Genomic DNA, 27,532 nt, shown 5'->3' with positions numbered 1-27,532 from the left:
TTTTACTATGTTGAACCTATTTAATGTCTTTCTTTCAACTTGGAAAGATGTTTATACATAATATTAATCCACGTTTTTAAGAATTCCATGGCACATAAGATTAAAGTGGTGTGACCCACTCATCTAGTCCAGCATTTATTGTTAAACTTGGAAAGATGGGGCCATTCATTAACCTGACTCCAGGGTGCGTCATACCCCAAGTGTTCTCCCATCCAAGACCCACGCGACTGAGTCCAGGAGAAGGAATGTGCTCAGGACCTAGAAGGACATGTCAGACTGAACACAGTCCCTCCCACTTATGAGAACAGAGTCCCACATGCAAATGTCTCTTCAAGCCCCATTTTGAATCCTCTTTGTGCTGTGCAGGCTCACAGCTCTCTCCTCACACAGGGCTGAGGTCTCTAGGAAGGCAGCTCTGTGGTCCTTGAGAAGATGAGGCTGCTAGGTCTTCTCCTGTGCCTGCTGATAGCCCCCCAAAGTGAGGGTCTCAGGGATGAGACAGGGGTCATGGATGGCAGGTGGCTGAAAGGACTGATGCTCCTTGTGCCCAGGGGTCCTGTCCCACGTGAAGCTGTAGCAGTCGGGACCAAGACTGGTGAAGCCCTCGCAGACCCTCTCCCTCACCTGCACTGTCCCTGTATTCTCTTTAATGAGCGATGCTATGCATTAGACCCACCAGGTTCCAGGGATAGGGGCCGCAGTGGGTTGGAGTTATGTGGGCTGGTGGAAGTACAAAGTATAAAGCGACACTGAAATCCTGCCTCAGCATCACCAGGGACACCTCCAGGAACCAAGTTTACTGAACACTGAGCAGCCTGAGAGCCAGGCCAGGACAGTGTATTGCTGGAAGCTAAAGCAAACAGCAGTTAGCATCAAAAAGAGACATTGGAAGGCCAATGGACTTTTATTGTCAGCAGGGCTGAAAATCATTACAAGTGTTGCTCCTGCTGTGATTGCAGTGGCTGGAGGCGATTTCCTCACCTGTTAATCCTTGCATTGTTTTCCAAACTTTACCTTTGACCTGCCTGTGTGCATTGCTAAAGGGCAAATGTGTATTCAAAGAGAATAAAATGAAATGGGACCTGGTCTCAGTGTTCCTCTTCACAAAAGAAGTTCCACCTGGCCCCCAACGCCTTCTAAATTCATATTTTTGCATTGTGTGTATATTGTGTCGTAGGCCCTCCTATAAGTCATTCAGAACCTACCACGAAGGTCTAGGCAGTGTATAACTGGGAGAGACACAGTGAGGGTAAGTCAGTGTGAGCCCAGACACACACCTCCCTGAGGGAGACCGGAGGCCAGGGCTGCAAAGGGCACTTAATTTACCAGGAGATGTACCAGGCCAGCATGGGGCACTCAGGACAAATAGGAGCTGAGGACCAGCAGGGGGTTCAGGACCAACAAATGGAGGCTCAGGACCAGCAGGGGATCAGGACCAGCAGGGGGTTCAGGACCAGCAGGGGGATCAGGAACAGCAGGGGGATCAGGACCAGCAGGGGGATCAGGACCTATCCAACACAGACCCAGGAGCCCCTGTGGACTTAGTGGGGAAGAAAGTTTGTACTGTAAGAATAAAGAATTTTTTTGAGAGCTGCCTGTCTTATCTCAACTCCCCAAGGTCTCCCTTCCTGTGATGGGAACAGGACCTTTAAAGTTGTAAAGCCATATGTCTTATCTCCCCAAGGTGTCTCCCCCTTCCTGTGATGGGAACAGGACCTTTAAAGTTGTAAAGCCATATGTCTTATCTCCCCAAGGTGTCTCCCCCTTCCTGTGATGGGAACAGGACCATTAAAGTTGTAAAGCTGTGTGTCTTATCTCAACTCCTCCAAGTCTCCCTCCGGGTGATAGTAGCCAGACCATCAAGGCTATCCCAGGAAAAAGCCCTGTCATAAAACATGAAATTAACAAGCCCAGCTCCCCTTTTGAATTCCCCGGCAGCATTTGGTCCCCTTTTCCTCCCTCTCATGTATGACCCCTCCCAACATGTAGTTTTTGTCTTTATAAGCCTGTAAAATTTCCTACTGGGCTGCTTAACTCCTCTGCTCCTGCGTGAGTTACGAGTTGAGCCCCAGCATGCTGGAATAAAAGCCTCTTGCTGTTTGCATCAAGTGACGCCTCCTGCGGTTGATTGGGGATGCCGTCGATTCGTGGGACAGAGTAAGGGTCTCATTTTGGGGGTCTTACATTTGGTGCGTTGGCCGGGAAATTGACGGCCCCCCCTCATCCGCGGAGTCGACCTTGGAGGTAAGAAGGGGTACCCCGAGATTGTCTGTCTTTGTCCTGTGCGAGATTGTCTGTCTTTGTCCTGTGTTTCGCCAGTTGGACTGGTGTTGTGTGCGCGCGCACTTTTGGTTTGGCAGCTGCTCGGCAACTCGTGAGAGTGGCCGAGCAGTGGCCGGTAGACGTGCCTGGAGGGCCACAGGTTGCAGCCCTGGGGGACGCCCCGAGGGTGGAGGAGAGCGAGGGACGCCTGGTAGTCTCCTATTGTGAGGGCGCTGATCGGGTTCAACTGTTGGATCAGAGATTGTTAGGATCGCGCCCGTCTGGTTCTGTTGTGTATTTGTGGCGGACAAGGTGGAGTAAGTGGGTCCTCGTGTCTGTAGCGTTATTGTTATTTGTGTTTCTGACGACGTACGAACTGACGATGGGACAGACTGTGACAACCCCTCTTAGTCTGACATTAGACCATTGGACTGAAGTTAAGGGAAGAGGTCGCGACCTATCAGTTGAGATCAAGAAAGGCCCATGGAGGACCTTCTGCTCCTCAGAATGGCCTACTTTTAATATAGGATGGCCAGCAGAAGGGACTTTTGACCTGTCTGTCATTTTTGCTGTTAAAGAGATTGTTTTTCAGAAAGAACCTGGAGCCCATCGGGATCAGCAGCCCTACATCGTGGTTTGGCAGGACCTGGTACAAAATCCACCCCCCTGGGTCCAACCTTGGGTTGCAAAACCCAAGCCCCGACCAGCTGCTCCAGTGCCGGCTGATCCAGTACTGGCCGCGCCGGTGACAGCCACTCCGGTGCCGGCTGCGCCGGTGCCAGCCGCTCCAGTACTGGCCGCGCCGGTGCCAGTCACTCCGGTGCCGGCTGTGCCGGTGCCAGCCGCTCCAGTACCGGCTGCTCCAGTGCCAGCTACTCCGGTGCCGGCTGTGTCAGTGCCGGCCGCTCCGGTACCGACTGCTCAGGTGCCGGCCGCTCCAGTTCCGGCTGCTCAAGTTTTCGCCGTCCAAACTCCCAGTTCTGGGGGGAAATCCAGTCACTCGGACCCCCCCAAGAAGATTTATCCAGACCTCCAGACTGACCTCCTTCTCCTTGACCCACCTCCCCTCCTATCCTCCTGTCTTGGTTCCTGTAGAAGGTCGGGGGGAGCCAGAAGCGTCGCCGCCCCCGGCAGTTGCCCCCTCTGCTCCCCCTAACGAATCTCTGCTAGGGCCTGCACAGAGCACCAGGAGCCGCCGCGGAATGACTCCCGACACCACTGTTGCCCTTCCCCTGAGAGCTTATGGGCCCCCACCAGTGGTGACGGATGGTGGGCCGGCCCCTCGTCAACCTCTCCAGTACTGGCCTTTTTCCTCCGCAGACTTGTATAACTGGAAAACTAACCATCCTCCTTTTTCAGAGGATCCCCAGCGCTTAACCGGGCTGGTAGAGTCTTTAATGTTCTCTCATCAACCCACATGGGATGATTGTCAACAGCTATTGCAGACTCTTTTCAATACGGAGGAGAGGAAGAGGATCTTATTAGAAGCAAGGAAGAACGTCCCAGGAACAGAGGACGACCCACCCAGCTCCCCCACCTTGTCAAGATTGCCTTTCCCCTCTCCAGGCCTGACTGGGATTTCAACACGGCAGAAGGTAAGGAGCGACTGACAGTCTATCGCCAGACTCTAGTGGCTGGCCTCCGCGGGGCAGCGAGACGCCCCACTAATTTGGCTAAGGTAAGAGAGGTGATCCAAGGGGCCACGGAACCCCCATCAGTATTCCTTGAGCACTTAATGGAAGCTTTCAGGCACTACACTCCGTTTGACCCTACCTCTGAGGGGCAAAGGGCTTCCGTGGCCATGGCTTTTATAGGGCAGTCAGCGGTAGATATTAAGAGAAAGTTGCAGAGAATAGAAGGGTTGCAGGATTATACCCTACAGGATCTGGTTAAGGAGGCAGAGAAAGTGTACCATAAGAGGGAAACTGAGGAGGAAAAAGAGCAGAGGAAAGAAAAAGAAAGAGAGGAAAGAGAAAACAAAAGGGATCGCAAGCAGGAGAAAAACCTGACACGGATTTTGGCCGCAGTAGTAAGTGAGAGAGACCAGGAACGGACCCAAAGCAGGGCTAAAAAGTCAGGTAACCTGGGCAACCGCACCCCATTAGACAAAGATCAGTGTGCCTGCTGTAGGGAAAAAGGTCACTGGGCTAGAGAGTGCCCTAGGAATAAGAAGAACGGGCCCTCCAAGAAAGTGTTAGCCCTGGAAGAAGAAGATTAGTGGGGACGGGGCTCGGAACCCCTCCCCGAGCCTAGGGTAACACTAAAGGTGGAGGGGAAGCCAGTTGAGTTCCTAGTAGACACTGGGGCTCAACACTCGGTCCTGCTCGAACCGTCTGGGCCCGTCTCCCACAAAAAATCGTGGGTGATAGGAGCCACAGGGCACCAGCAGTACTCATGGACTACCCGAAGAACAGTAGACTTAGGAACGGGACAGGTAACCCACTCGTTTCTAGTCATCCCCGAGTGCCCTGCGCCTCTACTTGGGAGAGATCTCCTAACCAAAATGGGAGCCCAGATTACCTTCACCCCCGAGGGCCCGGAGGTGACCCAAAGCAAGAGAATGGCTACCGCCCTGACCATACGCCTAGATGATGAACATAGACTTTTTGAGAAACCGGGGGCAGAGATAAGTCACATTAATGACTGGTTGAGTAGGTATCCGGGAGCGTGGGCTGAGATGACTGGAACAGGATTAGCCACAGAAAGGCCCCCTGTAGTCATAGAGCTTAAGGCCACTTCTTCTCCTGTGGCTGTACGCCAATACCCTATGACTAAGGAGGCCCGGGAAGGAATTAGGCCCCATATTCAGCGCCTCCTTCAGCAGGGCATCCTAGTAAAGTGTCAGTCGCCGTGGAACACTCCCCTGTTACCTGTTAAGAAGCCTGGCACAGGAGACTATCGCCCGGTGCAGGACTTAAGAGAAGTGAACAAACGGGTGCAGGACATCCACCCCACTGTACCCAACCCTTACAACTTGTTGAGCTCTCTCCCCCCGGATCATATTTGGTATACTGTCTTGGATTTAAAGGACGCTTTCTTCTGCCTGCGACTACACCCTTCCAGCCAGAACATCTTTGCATTCGAGTGGCGGGACCCTGACTCCGGGACTACAGGACAACTGACTTGGACCCGATTGCCCCAGGGGTTCAAGAATTCCCCGACCCTCTTTGATGAAGCTCTCCACCAAGATTTGACCCACTTCCGTGCCAGCCATCCCCAGGTAACTCTTCTGCAGTATGTAGATGACTTACTGCTAGCCGGGGCCACAGAGGAAGAGTGCCAACGGGGCACGGGACTACTGCTAGAAGAACTTGCCCACTTAGGATATCGGGCCTCCGCCAAGAAGGCCCAGATCTGCCAAAGAGAGGTAACGTACCTGGGGTACACCCTCAAAGGGGGGCAGAGATGGCTGACGGAGGCCAGGAAACAAACTGTGACTCAGATACCCGTTCCTCGCTCACCCCGCCAGGTGCGAGAATTTTTAGGGACTGCGGGGTTTTGCCGCTTATGGATCCCCGGGTTCGCTACCCTGGCAGCTCCCCTCTACCCTCTGACTAGAGAGAGTGCCCCGTTTGAGTGGGGTAACGGCCAACAGCAGGCCTTTGATGACATCAAGAAGGCATTACTGTCAGCCCCAGCTCTAGCATTACCGGACGCAGCAAAGCCCTTCGTCCTATTTGTGGATAAAAGGAGGGGAGTAGCCCGAGGAGTGCTGACCCAGCCTCTAGGGCCGTGGAAGAGGCCGGTAGCCTACCTCTCCAAGAAACTAGATCCTGTTGCTAGTGGCTGGCCTGCCTGCCTGAGGTCCGTGGCGGCAGTGGCAGTTTTAGTGAAAGATGCTGACAAATTAACTATGGGACAAAAGCTAACAGTCATTGCCCCTCACTCCTTGGAGAGTATCATCAGACAGCCCCCTGATCGGTGGCTGTCCAACGCCCGCATGACTCATTATCAAAGTCTCCTACTGAATGAAGACAGGATCCAGTTCGGGCCGCCTGCCATCCTCAACCCAGCTACCCTACTACCTGAAACGTCCACCCAGGAGAGTGTGCTGCATACCTGTCAAGAGATACTGGCAGAAGAAACGGGGACCCGCAGGGACCTCCGAGACCAGCCCTTGCCAGACGCTCAGCTAACCTGGTTCACTGATGGAAGCAGCTACATAATAGAAGGTAAACGGGTGGCCGGGGCGGCGGTAGTGGATAATGAGCAAATTATCTGGGCAAGCAGCCTACCCGAAGGGACATCGGCTCAGAAGGCTGAGTTACTAGCTCTGACCCAGGCTCTACGGTTGGCAGAAGGGAAGAAGATTAACATCTACACTGATAGCAGGTATGCATTCGCTACTGCTCATGTACACGGGGCCATCTACCGGCAGCGGGGGCTACTGACCTCGGCAGGGAAGGAAATCAAAAATAAAGAAGAAATTCTAAGCCTGTTAGAGGCCGTCCACCTTCCTAAGAAAGTGGCAATTATTCACTGCCCCGGACATCAGAAAAGAGGGACCAGGGTTGCAGAAGGGAACCAAAGGGCTGACAGAGAAGCCAAGCAGGCGGCCCAGGGACTTAACATCCTATCCTTGTCTGAAAAGAAACCGAAGTCTCACCCTGAGGATGCAATATATCCCTCAATCAGGAGCTTTGAATATTCAGAACCAGACCTTGAGAGAATGGACAGACTAGGATTTCACCTGGAGACTCCAGAGGGGATCCGGGAAACCTCAGAAGGGAAAAGAATCCTCCCAGAAAAACAGGCTATCATCTTTCTCAGACATCTTCATAAGTTAACTCATCTGGGCCCAAAACATTTAAAAACTATTGTCCAGTCATCACCGTATTATATCATGAAATTAGGAGAGCTCGCAGATACAACTGTAAAAGAATGCAAGCCTTGCCAGATGGTGAATGCCCAGCCCAGCAAGCTAACTCAGGGCAAACGACTCCGAGGAGACCGCCCTGGGAGTTACTGGGAAATAGACTTCACTGAGGTAAAACCAGCCAGGTATGGATACAGATACTTATTAGTATTCATAGATACATTTTCAGGATGGGTTGAAGCCTTTCCTACCAAGAAGGAGACTGCTCAGGTGGTGGCCAAGACAATACTAGAAGACATCTTCCCGAGGTTCGGGGTGCCTAAGGTAATCGGGTCAGACAACGGCCCTGCGTTTGTTGCCCAGGTAAGTCAGGGACTGGCCAAAATCCTGGGGCTTGATTGGAAATTACATTGTGCTTATAGGCCCCAAAGCTCAGGGCAAGTAGAAAGAATGAATAGAACTTTAAAAGAGGTCATGACTAAATTATCCTTAGAGACTGGCATAACAGACTGGACAGTCCTCCTTCCCTTTGCTTTGTTTAGGGTACGCAATACCCCTGGCTCCCTAAAGCTAACTCCTTTTGAAATTCTATATGGGGCTCACCCCCCACTCATGACCCTGCCACACCTCCCTTCCCCAAAATCTTATTTCTCTCAATCTTTGTACACCAGATTAAAAGCCCTTGAGACTGTGCAGAGGGAAGTGTGGAATCGGTTGGCCGAGGCCTACAAGCCCGGAGACCTGCAAGTGCCTCATCAGTTCCAGGTCGGAGACTCGGTGTACATTCGGCGCCACCGTGCGGCCAGCTTGGAACTGAGGTGGAAAGGACCATACATAGTGCTGCTCACAACTCCGACTGCAGTAAAGGTCCATGGCATCGCCGCTTGGATCCACGCTTCACATGTCAAGCCCGCGCCCACCCCCCCCAGACCCAGCGTGGAAAGTGGAAAAATTGGACAATCCCCTCAAGCTCCGCATTCACCGTGTTCCTGCTCCTGCTGACGCTCCCGCCGATAAGTAGTCCTAACCCTCATGCCCCTCAACGACTAACATGGCAGGTCTTCTCCCGGACTGGAGATATAATATGGAGCTCCACCAAGGAGGCCCCCCTTTGGGCCTGGTGGCCGTCCCTGACCCCAGACATTTGCGCCTTGGTAGCGGGATTAGAGAACTGGGACATCCCCTCTTACTCCTTCAAGGAGGTCCGTAACCCCCGGCCACTAGACGGTACTGCGGCTTACAATCAAGTCACCTGGGGGGCCCCAGGTTGTAGCTACCCACGGGCCCGGAGTAGGGTACAAGGGACCCCTTTCTATGTCTGCCCTCGGGATGGGAGGTCAAGGAATGAAGCAAGAAGGTGTGGAGGAATAGACCATTATTATTGCACAGAATGGGGCTGTGAAACTACTGGAAATACTTATTGGAACCCCACCTCATCGTGGGATCTAATAAGAGTGCAGAGAAATCTTACGGTAGTAAACTGTTATAACCAAGGGTGGTGTAATCCCTTGAATATCTCCTTCACGGAAAAGGGAAAACAATTCCGTGACTGGATTAAGGGAAGAGCATGGGGATTACGTTTCTATATGTCAGGTTATGACAATGGATTTTCCTTTACCATCAAGCTTAAGATTGAAACTCCGACCGCGGTCCAGGTAGGGCCTAACCTCGTACTGTCTGAACAGCGGTCACCAACTGCCCATACTAGGCCACCCGATCCCCGAACCTCCACAAGTAGGCCCAACCCAGTCACAACCCCAACTCCCTCGATCCTCGGCTTAGCAAATAGACCCGAGAAACCGAGCACGGGGCAGAAACTCTTTAACCTGATACAGGGAGCTTTCAGCGTCCTCAATGCCTCCAATCCTAACCTGACCGAGTCTTGCTGGCTATGTCTAGCGTCAAGCCCTCCGTATTATGAGGGCATCGCCTTTTCGGGGACCTTTAATAATACTACCTCCCATGACTCCTGTAGCTGGGGGGTTGAATAGTAAGCTCACCCTTACAGAAGTCTCTGGGCATGGCACTTGCTTGGGCACAGTTCCTACAAACCGTAGGTATCTGTGCAATCGGACCATAGAAAGCCCCCAAACAACTGCCAACTACTATCTGGTCCCCCCCGTAGGTGGATGGTGGGCCTGCAGTACAGGACTGACCCCATGTGTTTCCTCATCGGTGTTCAACACCGCCAAAGACTACTGTGTCCTTGTACAACTGGTACCTAGAGTTATCTACCACGAGGCAGGTTCGTTCGAGGCAGAGTTCAACCTACGGCCTCGTAAACAGAAGAGGGAGCCGATCTCGCTCACTCTAGCCGCCCTACTGAGTCTGGGAGTGGCGGCCGGGGTAGGAACAGGGGCGGCCGCGCTCGTCCAGACTCCTCAGTACATCGAGGGGTTACGGGCAGCTGTAAATGAGGATCTGAAAGATATAGAGCAATCAATCACAAAATTGGAAGAGTCATTGACCTCTTTGTCCGAGGTGGTACTACAGAATAGGCGAGGTTTAGATCTCCTATTCCTCAAGGATGGTGGATTATGTGCTGCACTAAAGGAAGAATGTTGTTTTTACATAGATCACTCTGGTGTAATAAAGGATTCCATGTCCAAACTTAGAGAAAGATTAGAAACCAGACAACGAGATCGGGAAGCGCATCAAGGGTGGTTTGAAAGTTGGTACAACCGATCCCCTTGGTTCACCACCCTCATATCCACCCTGATGGGCCCCCTTATTATACTGCTTTTAATTCTCACTTTTGGGCCCTGCATCTTAAATCGCCTAGTCACCTTCGTCAGGGAGAGAATAAGTGCTGTGCAGGTACTAATGCTCAGGCAGCATTACCAGTCCCTCCGCCAAGGAGACAGCCTCGGAGAAGGGTATGTAGAGACAGAAGTTCCATGATTAGAACTTACCCAAAAGCAAATGGGGGAATGTAAGAATAAAGAATTTTTTTGAGAGCTGCCTGTCTTATCTCAACTCCCCAAGGTCTCCCTTCCTGTGATGGGAACAGGACCATTAAAGTTGTAAAGCTGTGTGTCTTATCTCAACTCCTCCAAGTCTCCCTCCGGGTGATAGTAGCCAGACCATCAAGGCTATCCCAGGAAAAAGCCCTGTCATAAAACATGAAATTAACAAGCCCAGCTCCCCTTTTGAATTCCCCGGCAGCATTTGGTCCCCTTTTCCTCCCTCTCATGTATGACCCCTCCCAACATGTGGTTTTTGTCTTTATAAGCCTGTAAAATTTCCTACTGGGCTGCTTAACTCCTCTGCTCCTGCGTGAGTTACGAGTTGAGCCCCAGCATGCTGGAATAAAAGCCTCTTGCTGTTTGCATCAAGTGACGCCTCCTGCGGGTGATTGGGGACGCCGTCGATTCGTGGGACAGAGTAAGGGTCTCATTTTGGGGGGTCTTACAGTACCTCCTAGGCCCAGGGGTTTCCTATCAAGGCTCAGCCAACCCCATGGACACTTCCTTCTTCATGGCTCTTGTTTCTCATGGCCTCACTGCAGACACAAATGAGGGAGAGACACTCCCCGTTTGCTGAGGAGGTAGCACCAGACCTGGTGACCTTTCTTCACCATATTTCATGTGTCCTTTGTCTTTCTTGTTAAAGACCACCCACAGTGCTCTCATCTTCCTGTGTTTGGTGAATTTCCCACCAACAGGGTCCCCAGCACAGCCCAGGCAGCTCTGTGCTGAGCTCAGGACTTGTCCCCCTCATGCCCACCTGTGCCCACTTCTCTCCTGCCTCCTGTCAGGCCCACCTGCTCCACAGGGTTTAGGATCATCCCGTGGGACCTGTACCCTCGGGTGTGTGTCCATCCAAACACAAGCGACCTTCTGGCTGCTCAGTGACTCAAGTGCATGTGGAAACCACCCCAGCAGGACCCACTGTCTAGTTCTTACCGACTCAGACCTAGACTCTGAGCTCCTTGAGCCCAGAGCTCTTCTCCTTCTTCCCTGCTCCCCCACATTACCCGTCACAGGAGAAAGAGGTTCCAACCTCAGCTTCTAACATCCACCTGACATGTCTGTCCATCACAGACACCCAGGCCCTTGAATTTGTGGGGATTTGGGCTTTTAAATTCCACATGATGAACCTGGGTTGCACCGAGGAAATACCTAATTTTAAATGCTCACCTAAAGGTTTACTTTCATCAGGTTTACATGACATTGTACAATGGCGTTTAGGGGAAAACTATGAAGACACAGAGGAGGAGGGTTTCCAGCCCCACAGGCCTGGGTTTTTAGCAAAGTCCTGGTGCCTCCCCAGGACTCAGCTCTCACTCACAGCCGCTCTCTGCAGTGCACAGTGGGGAGGAGAGGCTCACATAAGCAGGCTCTTCTTGTTATGACAGAAATCAGGCTGGTGGGAGGCGACAATCCAAACACAGCAGTGGTTCAGAAAAAGACTCTTTTATGGGCACTGCTGCTGGCTCAGTGGAGTTCCCTCCAGAGCCTGAGCCAGGCACCCAGGTTCTGACCTTTTATACATGACTAGAGGCCTGGTGCATGAATTTGTGCCTGGGTGGGGTCCGGCCGGCCCACCACGATCAGGGTGTGGGTGGCCAATTGAGGTTGGGCTGCCCAGGGGGAGGGGTCCCAGGCAGTTGGTGGGCCAGCCTCGGCCTCTGGTCAAACTCCAGTAGAACTTCCAGTTGAGGGGATTTGCATATTACACTTTTATTATATAGGATAAGCTTCCTTGTATTCAGGGGTCTCTCCACACATGTGGCAACCTGGGTGGTTGGCTGATGCAACTTAATTTACCAGGGGGTGTTCCAGGCCAGCAGGGGGCGCTCAGGACAAACAGTGTTTGTTCAGGACTGCTGGTCCTGAACCCACTGCTGGTCCTGAGGCCCTGCTGCTGGTCGTGAGCACAGATTACAGAGACCAAGGGCATGGTTATGGTGGAGCATGTAAGGTGAGAGTTATATGTGCTCTTGGCAGACTTAGACAACATCATTATTTTAAGGTTAGGTATGGACAAGGGATTTCCCGCTGTGCTGCGTGAAGGAAATGGGGTGCCCACTGCTCTTGCTACTTCCTGCTGAATGGGGTGTCGAATGGGGAGGGGATGCAGCAACCAGGGCTTCTTGCCATCCAGAGGGTAGTATCAGTAGTTGAGGTTCTTTGTTTGAAGCATCATCTGCAGTTTTATTGCTTCTAAAGCAGAGGAAATAAAACGGCTTAGCATGTTGAGAATTCAGGGGCCAAAAAGGAGTGCCATGAGAAGCATGAGGAGAGGGCCAGCGAGTGGGAGAATCCAAGATGCACAATTCCAGATATTACTCCAGGAGTTTCAAGATTCTGACCATTCCTATCTCCTTTTTGCAACCCATTCCTTTAATTGTTGGGCCATAGCTCTAACTATTCCTAATTGGTTAACATAAAAGCAACACTCTTCATTTAAGAAGAGGTTTATTCCTCCCTTTTCAGCAGTTAGTAGGTCTAAACCCCTTCTGTTTTGTAATACTACTGAATTTCTGCAAATAGGAGGTTGATGAGGCTATTCCTGCAATATGAGTACCTATTCCAGCAGTGATTCCTAGTCCAATTAACAGGGTTATAACCTAAATGGCTTTTTTTAGATCAAGTGTGTGCTGCCAGAGGAACTACAAGATTGATGGTTGGGGATAATGCTCATCTGGGGAGTTAGGAATGCCAGAGTTCAGCAACAAAGGAGGAGAGCAAGGAAGAGGATAGTTAATATTGCTAACAGAGAAAGATAAGTAAGGATACAGCATCTGAAGCCAGGCTCAGGCCAGCAGGTGGTGACCACTGGGTCCACTGACGAAGTCCTTAGGCTTTTGTGTAGGTTGATCAGCTGGTTTACTGTCTTCTTAAGGGTGACCCGCAGAGGGTTGTCTTGGTTGGGAGTTGTCTTCCACTCAGGTTGGTTGTCCTTCAGCGTGTGGGCTGCCTTCACTCGGGAGTGGTGGATCCAGGTGTTCAGACCTGCAACTTTAAGGGCTGTGGGAGTGGTTAGTATTACTAAATAGGGCCCCTTCCAGATGGGTTTGAGGGGTTCCTTTTTACAGTCTTTTACCCAGACTTGGTCCCCTGGCTTATGGGGATGTACCATTATTGCCAGAGAGATGGGTATTCTGTCAGTTACCACCTATGTACCCTAAGGACGGTTTTTCCTAGTCCTTCAAATGGCTTCTATATTTCTAAATTTACTAGTTCTTTTATGTCCCTCCTGAGTTTGATTATTGGGGGAGGTTTCCTGTATAGGATTTCAAAGGGGGAGAACCCTATCTTTGCCCATGGGGTACAATGTACCCTCCAGAGAGCCAGAGCCAGTATGTCAGGCCATGGCAGGTTGGTTTCCTGACAGTTTTGCCATAGCCTGCTTAAGGGTCCGATTCATGCATTCTACTTTCCCTGAGCTCTGAGGCCAGTAGGCGGTGTGTAAATTCCATTGGATGCCTACAGTCTTAGCTACCTGCTGCACTACTTCTGCCATGAAGGCTGGGCCATTGTCTGATCCCATAGTTTATGGCATTTGGGATGATGTCTCTTAGTAGAGCTTTGGTTACTTCTGTTGCCTTCTCTGTGCGTGTGGGGTAAACTTCGACCCAGCCTGAGAAAACACAGGCAAAAAACGGGAGGTATTTACTTCCCCTGCTGGGTCCTATTTCAGTGAAGTCTACCTCCAGATCTTCAAAGGGTGCTTGGCCGCAGCGCTGGGTTCCAGCAGGCCCAATGGGGCCTTGCTTGGCATTGTTTTAAGCACAGAGAGGAGGCAGCATTGGGAGACTGAGGTGCACAGGGACAGAAGCCGAGCAATCAGGTAGTACTGGCTCCATAAGGCTTCTAGAGAGGTTTTTCCCAGGTGGGTGAGTTCATGTTGCTGGAGGACCACCCAGTGGGCTAGTTGCTCTGGCACATAGATTCTGAGTTTGGGAGTATCCACCATCCTTCCTTGATCATATTTCCACCCTCTTGCTATGCCCATTTCTCTTCCTGAACTCTATATTGTGGGGGTGTAGGTAGTTCTGGGACCAGCATGATTTTGGATGGTATTGCCTGTTCTCTTGCAGCTTGTTTAGCTGCAGTGTCTGCCTGGTGGTTCCCCTCTGACAGATCCTTCCTTTTTGGTGCCCCTTGCAGTGGATGACTGCCACTTCCTTTGGTTCCCAGAGGACCTCTAACAGTTTTAGGATTTCATTTTTGTTTTTGATTCCTTTCCCTCCTGTAGTCAAGAGTCCCCTTTCCTTGTATATAGCCCCATGTATATGTAGGGTAGCAAAGGCATAGCACAAATCAGTATATATGGTGGCCTGCTTATCCTTGCTAAGTTCTAATGCCCTCACCAGGGCCCACAGCTCTGCTCTTTGGGTAGACCATCCCTCAGGAAGGGCCTTTGAGTTCAAAGTTTCAAAATCTGAAACTATTGCATACCTAGCATATATTTTGCCCTCACTCATGAAACAACTGCTGTCTGTATTCAGAAGGAGGTCAGGATTACGCAGTGGTTTATCTGTCAGGTCTGGCCAGCTGGAGTCAAATTCATCAAGCAACTCTAGGCAATCATGCTCTGAGGCCCCAGCTGCTATGGGCAAGAAAGTACAGGGTTTAGAGATTTTACTGTTTCTAGTCTGATTCGTGGGTTTTCACATAGTAGCCCTTGATACTGGGCCATCTGAGCATGAGTTAGCCAGTGCTGTCCCATAGTGTCCATCAAAGTAATGATGGAGTGGGGCACCTTGACGTTTAGATTTTGTCCCAACGTGAGCTTGTCTGCCTCCTTGATCAGCAGTGTGGTGGCCGCTAAGGCCTTCAGGCAGGGTGGCCAGCCTGCTGCAACCGGGTCAATTTGCTTTGAAAGGTAGGCCACTGGTCTCTGTCAAGGCCCAAATTTCTGTGTTAGGATGCCCAGAGCGATTACACTGTTTTCATGAACGAACAGGTTGAAATCCCATGACACGTCTGGGAGTCCCAAAGCCGGTGCCCTCCGGGAGTTTTGTCTTGACCAGGCGTCCTCAAACTACGGCCCGCGGGCCACATGCGGGTGTTTTTGCCGTTTTGTTTTTTTACTTCAAAATAAGACATGTGCAGTGTGCATAGGAATTTGTTCATTGTTTTTTTTTAAACTATAGTCCAGACCTCCAATGGTCTGAGGGACAGTGAACTGTCCCCTGTTTAAAAAGTTTGAGGACCCCTGGTCTTGATGGTCGTAAATGCTTGTGTGCAGAGAGGACTACAGCAATTACCGATGGACACTGAGACACATGGGCCTCATAAGGCAGTGCTGACGGGAAGCCAGGCTGTCTGCTCAGCCCTGAGACCCCACCCCATCCAAGCCAAGCACAGAGGCTTTTGCAATGTAGCAAGTCTGGTCTCATAAGGCTGTCTCCAGCACAGAAGTTCTCCCAGCATAGTCACAGCTGATCCTCACAGCCAATTGGCCTGGAGGTCAATTCCCCCCCAAGATATCAACAACAATCAAGACTTAACTACAACAAGGCTGTACACACAGTCCACAAAGGGGTACACCAAGAATGTTCACTTAAGGTAACTGGGAAGGCACAGCCACTGGGCCACATAGGACACCTAGGACACAAAGCTACTCTACTAACTCAGGGAAGCAGTGAAAATGCAGAGACAAAGAAACAGGTCACAAACGAAAGAAATGGAGAAAAGCAAATGACTGGATATAGAGTTCAAAACCACGGCTATAAGGTTTATCAAGAATTTCCTAGAAAAGGCCGATAAATTTAGCGAGACCCTCAAGGATATGAAAAAGGACCAACTAGAAATTAAACATACACTGACTGAAATAAAAAAATATTATACAGAGATCTTACAGCAGACTAGAGGATCCCAAGAATCAAGTCAAAGATTTGAAATACAAAGAAGCAAAAAACACTCAACCGGAAAAGAAAAAAGAAAAAAGAATCCAAAAATATGAAGATAGTGTAAGGAGCCTCTGGGACAACTTCAAGCGTACCAACATCAGAATTATGGGGTTGCCAGAAGAAGAGAGAGAGCAAGATACTGAAAACCTATTTGAAGAAATAATGACCGAAAACTTCCCACACCTGGTGAAAGAAATAGACTTACAAGTCCTGGAAGTGCAGAGAACCCCACACAAAAGGAATCCAAAGAGGACCACACCAAGACACATCATAATTAAAATGCCAAGAACAAAAGACAAAGAGAGAATATTAAAAGCAGCAAGAGAAAAACAGTTAGTTACCTACAAGGGAGCACCCATACGATTGTCAGCTGATTTCTCAACAGAAACTATGCAGGCCAGACGGGAGTGGCAAAAAATATTCAAAGTGATGAATAGCAAGAACCTACAACCAAGATTACTCTACCCAGCAAAGCAATCATTCAGAATTGAAGGTCAGATAAAGAGCTAAACAGATAAGAAAAACCTAAAGGATTTCATCACCACCAAACCAGTATTATATGAAATGCTGAAAGGTATTCTTTAAGAAGAAGAGGAAGAAGAAGAAAAAGGTAAAGATAAAAAGTATGAACAACAAATACATATCTGTCAACAAGTGAATCTAAAAATCAAGTGAATTAAAAATCTAATGAACAGAATAAACTGGTGAATATAATAGAATCAGAGGCATAGAAAGGGAGTGAGTGGACTGACAATTCTCAGGGGGAAAGGGGTGTGGGGGTGCGGAAAGTGACTGGACAAAAATCAGACACCTATGGATGAGGACACTGGGGGGGAGGTAAGGGCAGAGGGTGGGGTGGGAACCAGGTGGGGGGAGCTATGATGGGAAAAAGAGGAACAATTGTAAGAATCTGAACAATAAAGATTTATTAAATTATAAAAATATTTTTAAAATTACAGAAGCCAAGAGATTGGTTCTGGTGGAGCAAGTAAGGGGAGGGCTATCGGCTCTCAGCTTTCCTTCTCACACTGAGGCCAGAGTCAGGAGGGCCACTTGTTCTTTCTGATTGAGTGCCACTCACTGGTCTGCCTCCACACAGAAAAGGGCGCTCTCTAGGGCGCAAAGGGGTCACTAGTAGACAAGGAACCCTCACTCTCAGCCCACAGCCACCCCACCCTTCCCCCATATGAAAATGGCAGGGTTGGGGGAGGGGAAGAGCTCGCCATTGCCCTGAACCCAAACAGTTTAGAGGAGACCTTACTGAGGGACTGAGGGACACTCAGTGCTCAAGGGCACAATTGTGGGGAGCTGTCAGGAATTGGCCGTAAAGGAAACTGTGGCCACTGTCACTAATCCTGGGACAGGCATCCACAGTGCAAGGCCAGCTGCTAACCAGGTCTCCTCTCCAGGCCCGAGCCTCAGGCTCACTCAGGGCTCTTACAGACCTACAAGGACTGCACAGGACGCCAAAGTGCGGTGCTCAAGCTTTATTGCAGACGCTGGCTAGCGAGCTGTCAGAGAGAATGCTGTGAAAACATCCACGATGCACATCCTAGATGTGGGCAGGACCCCTGCAGCCACAAAGAAGTGTGGGCTTGAACTTTGACATCGGGTTATGATAACTTTATGCAGGTGTTTCTTCATGTTGCCTGACTTGTACAGGGATCCGTAGGCTGACTTGTTGTTTACTTCCCATGAACGTTTACTTCAGTGATTGTAGTGGTCTGGAGAGTTCTCACATTCGTGGCTACACCAAAGAGGAGTGCAGCTATGAGGGCAAACAAGCGACCAAAAACGACTCTCAAATACACCACTGACATACCACTTTCCCTCACTGTCCGCGTTCTTCTTGGAGGGGGTCCGCTGTCCACACTCCCTCCGGCTCCAGTGTTTATGCACCGGGGAGGGTCCGAGCCTACTTGGCAATGACAGTTCCTGTTATTGTTGCACACGCCCCTGTAGTTGCATTTTGAAGGGGGACAGTTGTAGTCTATGGCCGCCAGAGTAGCATTGCAGAAGCCCTGAAGACAGAACTTTCCACCCCCACAGGGGGTACCAGGTCTCACAGCACCCACATCAGTTGTTTCTGTCCCTCGGTGTGCACCCACCCCAAAACACAAGAACCCCCCTAATATGGAGTGATGGAACCCCACATGTTCCTGCAAACGAGGCAGATGAGTGACGTTGACACACTGTAGGCGTCCACACTTAACGTCAGCTTGCCCACAACGAGCTGGATAGAAAAACTCAGTAACTTTACAGTGTCCAAATCGGTGGCCCTTTCTATTTATGCTATAGCAGACGTCTGGAGCGCTCAGCGCTCCTTCCCCAAAGATCTCCTTGCAGTGCATACTGCGGTCCGTACAATTGCCATGGTAGCAGTAGCCGTCCTCGGTGCACGGGGTTCCATCTTGCAGATAAAAATCACTGGGGCACCGCGTGTCCTTCCCATTGCAGTACTCGGGAAGGTCACAGATGTTCTGGATTGGTCTGCAGAGCGTCCCCGCGGGCGTGTAGGTGCAGTTTGTGCAGCAGGTTTCCCTGTTACAAATGCTCCCAGGTGTAAAGCTGCAGTCACTGTCGCAGCATGGGTTGGTGTAACACTGCTTGAAGGTCCCACAGTCACACTGCTCTTTGTCTTCCACCACAGAGTTTCCACATCGAATGGGTGTCAGGCTTCTGTTTGAATACACTATTTCACGTTCAAAAAGGCAGCGTCCATAATGACGAAATATGTGTTGTGTGTGTTGAAAGGAACAGTTACTGAATGAATCTGTCAACACAGGGTACCTGTACATGATGCAGGTGGCCCTTCTCTGGCAAACACAGTCGTTTGTATCTAACCACAGACCGAAAGTGACCCCTATTTGGTGGGAGGCTATAATTGATAACAATAAATAATGTCTGGATAGTTGACCCAGATAGATGAGACTATTACTGTAGCATAGTCCATAGATAACTGGATTGAAATTAAGTTCATGAGGCCCATCTCTTTTCACGATTAAGCCTGAATGTGGCTCAAATACATTGTAAATATTGGAAGCATAATTCCGAGCAAATGGACCATCTGGCACATAATAGTTGTTCATATCTGCTGGCTCTCCCTTATTATAAATGACAATGAGGCTGATGTAGTACCTCATTTCGAGACCTCGCAACATGGCGTCTATTAAACTACCTAGATGTACCAGGAATTGGGCACACTGTGACACATTGTTGTACAGAGTATAAGTGGAATGGGCACTCATGAGACAGCCTTTCATAGTTCCACTGTGGGATGCATAGAGCTTACTGCTGATCCTGGAGGCTGCACTGGGGTTCGGGTCAGAGAGAGGTGGGTGCCTCTCAGCCTTGTGTCCCAGCGTGGACATGGGTCCTATGGCATTACTGTCGGCTACGATCTGAGAAATGATGTGCTCAAACCTCTGGGAATCCTTGAGGGGTTTGATTTCATAGGCCAGGTCATCCACCTTCATGATGCCTTCCAGGCCCCCATAGCACGTGTCCACGGTGACCATGGAGAGAGGGACGTCTTCCAGGTAGCCCAGGTAGTAACAGTCGAGAGGGAAAAAGGGGTAGTCCACCTGCAAGGCCCCCTGGTCATCCTGAGTCATCACCACCAGCTGTCCAGGCCAAAAGAGTCTCTTGCGCCGCATGTGGAGGACGTGTCTCTGACCCCCGAACCTCAGGCTGTAGGAGAGCCAGCCTGCTGCCAGCAGGGCTTTGCCATGGTGCAGCTCCTTCCTGGGAATCACCACCTCTGAGGAGATGTAGCGCCAGGAGGGACGACCTTGAGAACACTGGGCGGGAGCCAGCACCACCCAGAGCCCAAGCAGCAAGAGAGGCGTTCTGAGGGTGACCGGGCCCTCTGCCAGCCTCATGCCCTTGGTGGGGGAGAACCGTGGATGGGAATGGAGAGAGGGAGGGTCCTCAGTGAAACCTGATCCCCACCATCTGCAGTGGCCACTTCCTGCCAAGGGCAGAGTGGCTGGGTCAACTGAGGCAACAATGACAGGGCGTGGCAGTGGGTGGGGCTGGGCGTGCAGTCAGCTGGGTTTGAGGAGGGGGAGGTGGGAACCCTGTCCGTGAATGCTAACGTGGAAATAAGGGAGAAATAAGCAGACCCATGTCCCATTGCATCCATGTCAGGCTTCCCTTTAGCTACTTGCACACATGCTATGTCATTACAGCAAAGTTAAATTCCCTGCTGTGGACGAAAAACCGCCACGTACTAACCTGACTAGCTCAGGGGTGGCCTTCATAGCGGCCTGGCAAACTCAGTGACCTAAAGTAGCCACAAAGCATGGTCTGAACTTAAAACATTTTCACTAAAAAGCACTTTATACTGGGTAGTCATGTCTTAGGCCAGCATCTTCCCTGACAAAGGTCAGTCTTTACCTTAACTGAGCCTAATTGTCCTTTTGCATCTATGATAACATATCATTGAAATGTCAGGGTAACTTGTAACTTCTTCCAGACCCCTCAGGGCACAAGCAAATGCCCTAGGCTCCAGGACAGCAACCACAGATTCCTTCATTGTTACTGTTATGGTGTTAATTGTTGTCTGTTAATTATCCTATACCCAGCAAAAGAAGTAAAAAAAGCATGTGTCCATCATTTCACTTTTTATCCATTCCCAGAGGTCGCCCCCGCCCCCCTCCACCCAACATCTCAACCCTCCTTCTTTGCTTTCTCCAACCTCCCTAATGTATCACCAATGGATTTCAAGTAACCCAGGTTGGTCTCCTCCTTTGATTACAATGTATGAAGCAAGGTGAAATTCTCCACAGCATTATCCCAATCCGTTGTGATTCTGCTTCCCGGCAATTGTCTAAAGTTTGGCTCAATTAAACTCACAAAAGTTCTGACAGGTTTGAATGTTTTCACATTAACACTACCAAGAAGCAACACTGCCCAGCCTGGAGCTCACGAGACACCTGCAGCAGGACAAAGCCTCCAATGAGCCCAGGACACTGGGCCTCAGCGAAGAAATGTTCATCTGTCTGGATTAAAATAACGGGCTTGGAGACAGAAGTACGGCAAAAAGGAGACTTTTAACACGTCCTTGAAAGAGAGGGTGTCGGGCTGTACAGGCACACATGGAGTAGCCATCACAGGCTATTTTTCCCCAGAGTGCAAAAGTCCCTCCTCTGGCTCCTCATGGGCTCAGTGCTATGGGGTTAACGGTTTTCCTCATATGTGGACTAGGTCTCATTGTATCACACTTGGCCATTAAAAAGGAAAAAAGGCTGCCCTAGCCGGTTCGCTTCAGTGTATAGAGTGTTGGACTGTGGACCAAAAGGTCCCAGGTTCAAGTCAAATCAAGGGCACGTACCTTGGTTACATGCTCCTACTGGGCCCAAGCCCTGTTTAGAGTGTGTGCGGGAGGCAACCAATCGATGGTTGTCTCTGTCTTTCCCTCTCTCTTGCACTCTCTCTAAAATCAATGGAAAGCCAGCCAGCGTGGCTCAGTGGTTGAGCTTCGACCTATGATCCTGAAGGTCATGGTCAGTTCTCCATCACGGCACATGTCTGGGTTGTGGGATTGATCCCCATTATAGGGGATGAAGGAGGCAACCTATCAAAGATTCTCTCTCATCATTGATGATTTTCTTTCTCTCTTCCTAGAAAAACGGGGGTGGGGAGTTGCTGAGGTCTTTTCTAGTTGTCTCCACCTCCCCCTCTCTAGTTTGTCATGGGCGCCCCTGGGGGTTTCCATTGTGATGCTGGCTCACACTCACAGTCCTTTGTTCTTATATTCTCTTTCCTCCTCCCCACATTCTCTTTGTTCTGGGGAAATTCAATAACCAGTTCCATTAAAAGTTGACTAAGCTGGAGCTGGATCTCAGAGGCCTATTTCCTACACTCAGTTGCCTGAGGCTAAAGCAAATGGCAATTAGCATAAAAGTGCAGAAGAGACATTGGAAGGCCAATGGACTTTGATATTCAGCAGGGCTGAATATCAGCACAAAACTGCTCTGCTGTGGGAGCAATGGCTCCAGGCAATTCCTGACCTGATAATCCTTACATTGTTTACCAAACTTTACCTTTGATCTGCCTGTGTGCATTGCTAAAGGGAAAATGTGTATTCGAAGGCAATGGAAGGAGATGGACCTGGACTCTGTGTGCCTCTTCAGGAAAGAGGTCTCCACCTGGCCCTCAATGCCTTCTAAATTCATATTTCATGTACAGTATTTTCATTTGTGCATCGGCACCTCCTTGAGATCCTGAACCTCGCTGTGCAGGTCACAGCAATTGGTGCCTCAAACAGGAGAGTGAAGGAGAAAATTTGCCTGAGTGAAAAATGAAAAGTGGAAACTCACAGGAAAGTGGAAACTCATGGGCGCACAAAACCCCTGCCAGCTTCGAAGTCACGACCATAAGTGGACAGGGACATTTCTGGAATCAGCCAAGATATAATGGGGAAGATTTGAAGTAAAAGGCAAAAAATCATTGTAAATGTTTACCTTGCATGCTCAAGGATAAAGGAATTAAGGTGTCAGAGGTACTCTCTTAAACCAGGCTCAAGGAAAACGAGTGCCCTTGTCATCTTTAACTTTGGGGGCTCCTGTTCAAACTGCATTATGCCCACTTTGTATTGACATCAAAAGCCTACAGATGCCAGGAAGATTTGTCACCTTCTCCTCCTAAGGTACAGCCTGTAAAGCCCCCTGATCCTCCACCTCCAGTGTGAGAAGCCTCATCAACTAGAGAAAATGGGGGCTAACAGTCCATTTTAAAAAGGACTCTTTAATGCTTCCTCTGAAAATTACCATATGATGCCTTGGAACTGGCAGATTTTAGCTCAAATGACTTTAGATGCCAGTCAATGCTATGGAGAGCAGACTATGATAAGATCTGTGAACAGCAGGCTGAGATCTGGGCTGCACCTGGCTGTAAGTCCCAGGCAATGTAAAACATCTGAAAGACCCATGGAAAGACTCTGATTTATTAAGTCTTGTCTACGTGTTATGGGCGCTTGTCTGTTCATTGTTGTTTTACCTGTGTTTGTTGTTTGGTTTAATTGTTTATTGTTAGTCTATTGAGCATGCCTATGGTTTATATTCATAGAAAAGAAACAGTAGGTGGCCAAGCCATTACTGAATTTCCCCAGAGCAAACAGGGTGTGGGGGTGAGGAGAGAGAGTATAAGCGGTACACGTGGCCGATATCACAGGTCCTAGAAAGATTCCCCTAGGGCCTAGACAAAGGGAGGTAACTATAAAAAGTCTTAGCCCATTAATTATTAGGTCTCTTGGTCATCCTGTGAAATGGACACCCACTCTTCAGGGTGTAATTAAAGGTCTCATTTTGGTCATGTTTTTGTTTCCCAGTACGTCCTTTGAAATTTAAATACACCAGCCATTTCTCACAATCTGGGGGATGCGTCCAGGACGTCTGTACCCATGAAGAGAAAAAGGCTAGTTTAAGGAGTGGGGTGCCCCACCACATTTTGGGTGGCCTCCTGTCCTAAGCATTTTACTGTGATGTAGTCCCATTTGTTTATTTTCCTTTGTTTCTCTTGCCCTAGGAGATATTGGCAATAATTCTGATACGGGAGATGCCTGAGATATTGCTGCCTATGTTTCTTCTAGGATTTGTATGGTTTCATGACTTACATTTGAGTCTTTTACCCATTTTGAGTTTATTCATGTGTATGGTGTAAGTGGGTGGTCTGGTTTCATCTTTTACATGTTTCTGTCCAGTTTTCCCAGCACCATTTGTTGAAGAGACGGTCTTTACTTTGTTGTACGTCCTTGCCTCCTTTGTCAATGATTAATTGAGCGTAAAGACTTGGGTCGATTTCTGGGTTCCCTGTTCTGTTCCATTGGTCTATGTGCCTGTTCTTGTGCCAGTATTGGGCTGCTTTGATTAGAATGGCTTTGTAGCATAGTTTGATATCCGGTATTGTGATTCCCTCCAACTTTATTCTTCTTTCTCAAGATTGCTGCAGCTATTCAGGGTCTTTTATGGTTCCATATAAATTTTGGTTGTATTTGTTCAATTCTGTGACATATGCCCTTGGTATGTTAATAAGGATTGCATTGAATCTGTAGATTGCCTTGGGTGGTATTGACATTTTAGTGGTATTAATTCTAGAGATCCATAAACACAGTATATTTTTTTTATTTGTTTATATGTTCCTCTATCTCTTTTCTCAGTGTCCTATAGTTCTACAAGTATAGATCTTTTAGCTCCTTGGTTAAGATTTTTCCCAGGTATCTTAATTTCTTTGTTGCAATGGAAAATGGGATTTTTGTTTGTTTGTTTTTTCAGTTTCTCTTTCTGAGAGTTCATAATTGGTGTATTAAAATTGTTGTGGGGTCGAACCCTGGAGTCAAAAATAAGACCACCGGAGGCTGCTAATTGATTTTAAAAAAAAGCAGGCAAGGATTTATTGAAACTGGCCAGGACAGCCGCGAGGGCACCACACGCAGGTGGCCACCCTCACGACCGCGCCGTCCCAGCTGTAGGCAGTCCTTTTAAAGGTCTAAACCACAAGAATTTTCCTTTGTTCTAAATACTAAATTCTAAATTCTAGACATTGGAATGCAGACTTATCTTGCGAAAGCAGATTGTACAAAAAGCAGAACTGAGCAGGGTTAATAATCTCTAAAGGTAGTCAACTCCTAGAGCCACTGAGTCAGTGGGAATCAATCTCCTGTGGTTCTGGTCCACAGGCACAGGAAAATTACCTTTGTGATGTGGTATGGATTAATGTGAGTTTCCAGGTCTCAATCTGGGGGCTGAGGTAGCTACCCTATTGTTTAAGCAAGTAAGTGCGTGCAGACGCCAAAAGAGCAGGGTTAAAATTTAAACAGCAGTTTTTACCTGAGATGAATGTATGAATGTCCTTAAAGCCTTATTTCATTCCCTACTGGTCTTTTGGGAATGAATCTAAACCTCAGATTCATTACTCAGTTTTTACCTAAGTATGGTTGCTACCATACTTCAAAAATGCCATTGATTTCTGAATGTTCATTTTGTATCCTGCTACCTCTCCATTTTCACTGATCTCTCACTTATTTCCTATACCTCTCCTTTTTCTCTGACATGAAAATGTTATTTTATATGAAATTGTGGTTATCTGATTTTAATATGTTGAACCTATTTAATGTCTTTCTTTCAGCTTGGAAAGATGTTTGTACATAATGTTGATCCACTTTTTAAGAATTCCATGGCACATAAGATTAAAGTGGTGTGACCTACTCATCTAGTCCAGCATTTATTGTTAAACTTGGAAAGATGGGGCCATCCATTGACCTGACTCCAAGCTGCATCATACCCCAAGTGTTCTCCCATCCAAGATCCACGCGACTGAGTCCAGGAGAAGGAATGTGCTCAGGACCTAGAAGGGCATTTCAGACTGAACACAGTCCTTCCCACTTATGGGAACAGAGTCCCACATGCAAATGTCTCTTTAACGCCATGGTGAATCCCCTCTGTGCTGTGCAGGCTCACAGCTCTCTCCTCACACAGGGCTGAGGTCTCTAGGAAGGCAGCTCTGTGGTCTTTTTTTTTTTTAATTTAATAAATCTTTTATTGTTCAGATCATTACAATTGTTCCTCTTTTTCCACCATAGCCCCCTTCCACCAGATTCCCACCACACCCTCTGCCCTTATGCCCCCACACTGTCCTCATCCATAGGTGTACGATTTTTGTCCAGTGTTTTCCCGCACCCCCCACGCCTCTTTCCCCCGCCCCCCCGAGAATTGTCAGTCCTCTCTCTTTCTATGCCCCTGATTCTATTATATTCACCAGTTTATTCTATTCATCAGATTTTTTATTCACTTGATTTTTAGATTCACTTGTTGATAGATATGTATTTGTTGTTCGTAATTTTTATCTTTACCTTTTTCTTCTTCTTCCTTTTCTTAAAGAATACCTTTCACTATTTCATATAATACTGGTTTGGTGGTGATGAATTCCCTTAGCTTTTTCTTATCTGTGAAGCTCTTCATCTGACCTTCAATTCTGAATGATAGCTTTGCTGGGTAGAGTAATCTTGGTTGTAGGTTCTTGCTATCCATGACTTTGGATATTTTTTGCCACTCCCGTCTGGCTTGCATAGTTTCTGTTGAGAAATCAGCTGACAGTCGTATGGGTGCTCCCTTGTAGGTAACTAACTGTTTTCTCTTGCTGCTTTTAATATTCTCTCTTTGTCTTTTGCTCTTGGCATTTTAATTATGATGTGTCTTGGTGTGGTCCTCTTTGGATTCCTTTTGTGTGGGGTTCTCTGCGCTTCCAGGACTTGTAAGTCTATTTCTTTCACCAGATGTGGGAAGTTTTCGGTCATTATTTCTTCAAATAGGTTTTCAGTATCTTGCTCTCTCTCTTCTTCTGGCACCCCCATAATTCGGATGTTGGTACGCTTGAAGTTGTCCCAGAGGCTTCTTACACTATCTTTATTTTTTTTTCTATTTTGATAGATTTTATTTTTACTAGTTACATCCACTTGCAAAATCACTAGTCTGTTCTCTTTATCTTAAAGGGTGCCAACACTTGTAGTCGTTCATGTGATAAGACTTGGTGTCGGATTGTTAATTGCAGTATTGACAATACTTGTATCCCCAGCAGCATGCACGCCACTCATTACCTCCTGATCAGCAGAAGTCATTAGGGAAAACTTTGAGTGCCTTACTGAAAGAGGGACACGATCCCTTACCTGGCAAAGATTTTTTTCTGTTCTTAAAATTAAGCTCACAGCTACTAAACAGATGAAAAAAATATTAGTTATTTTGCCGAAATTATCCTGTCCCGTTTTCACTGGGAGGAAATTTTTGACTCAGGGGCAGCTTCCTTCTCAGCTATGGAAACTTGACAACGCTGACGGTCCTTGTCCCATCTTTGCTCTCTTTGTTCTCCTGGATGACTTGGTTTCAGCCAGATGCAGGCCCTTGGAGGGGATAGACTGCTGTCTTTCAGTTGGGAAATGTTGCGATTTGTTTCCACCACAGTGGCCCCTGAAGAAGTTGGAAGATGCCCCTGACAGTGGTTATATTATAAAAATAGTAAGATGCCAGTTGGTTCAATTGGTTGGAGCATTGTCCCATACACCAAAAGGTTTCACTAGTAGGTCAGTTTTTTTTCTGGTGAGTGTATCCTATTAAATTTTAAATGGATTTGAATACAGTTTGGTCTCTGGATGTGATGATTCTCAGTGAAATCTTCAGTGTGCAGAAATGCTGAAAGCTGTTGTATTCAGAGAATCATTCTCTCTCTAACGATTTCCTGTAAGAACCTAAGACTCTCTGTCCTCCGTCAGACTAATGGTTTTTCCAGTCTGGCATGCTGACGCTGATTGTGGACGTCAGGGCGTCACTGTGGGAGGACCTGGTGACCCTTTTGCCATCACCTTAAGAAGTTAGGGGTCCTTACACTATCTTTAAATTTTTGGATTCTTTTTGCTTTTTGCTTTTCCAGTTGAGTGTTTTTTCCTTCTTTGTATTTCAAATCTTTCGCTTGATTCTTGCGATCCGCTAGTCTGCTGTTAGATCTCTGTATAATATTTTTTATTTCAGTCAGTGTATGCTTAATTTCTAGTTGGTCCTTTTTGATATCCTCGAGGGTCTCGCTAAATTGATAGGCCT

At 48.4% G+C, this 27,532-nt stretch overlaps 2 protein-coding genes across 3 annotated transcripts in view; one reads left to right on the top strand and one right to left on the bottom strand.

The window, feature by feature from the left end:
- The window catches only part of LOC307096797 (uncharacterized protein), a 73,871-nt gene extending 62,763 nt beyond the window's left edge, over positions 1-11,108 (top strand). The window contains exons 5-7 of one of the 2 annotated variants that reach the window (XM_079766392.1): positions 3,699-3,857; positions 5,291-7,263; positions 7,750-11,108. In XM_079766392.1, the coding sequence (XP_079622518.1) occupies positions 3,699-3,857; positions 5,291-7,263; positions 7,750-8,080 (2,463 nt within the window). In that variant the 3' untranslated portion in view covers positions 8,081-11,108. The remainder of the gene's footprint in view (positions 1-3,698; positions 3,858-5,290; positions 7,264-7,749) is intronic. The other variant, XM_079766393.1, reaches the window with a different exon arrangement.
- Positions 11,109-17,626: 6,518 nt separating this feature from the next.
- On the bottom strand, positions 17,627-19,822 carry LOC307115212 (disintegrin and metalloproteinase domain-containing protein 21-like; the record flags this gene model as incomplete). The annotated part of the gene is made up of 1 exon (XM_079798313.1): positions 17,627-19,822. One exon carries the CDS (start codon positions 19,820-19,822, stop codon positions 17,627-17,629), a length of 2,196 nt encoding a protein of 731 aa, XP_079654439.1.
- Positions 19,823-27,532: the final 7,710 nt, after the last annotated feature.

The sequence above is a fragment of the Cnephaeus nilssonii genome (genome assembly GCF_951640355.1).
Source record: "Cnephaeus nilssonii genome assembly, chromosome: 1".
NCBI lineage: Eukaryota > Metazoa > Chordata > Mammalia > Chiroptera > Vespertilionidae > Cnephaeus > Cnephaeus nilssonii.
This window is presented reverse-complemented; position numbering and strand designations above follow the sequence as displayed.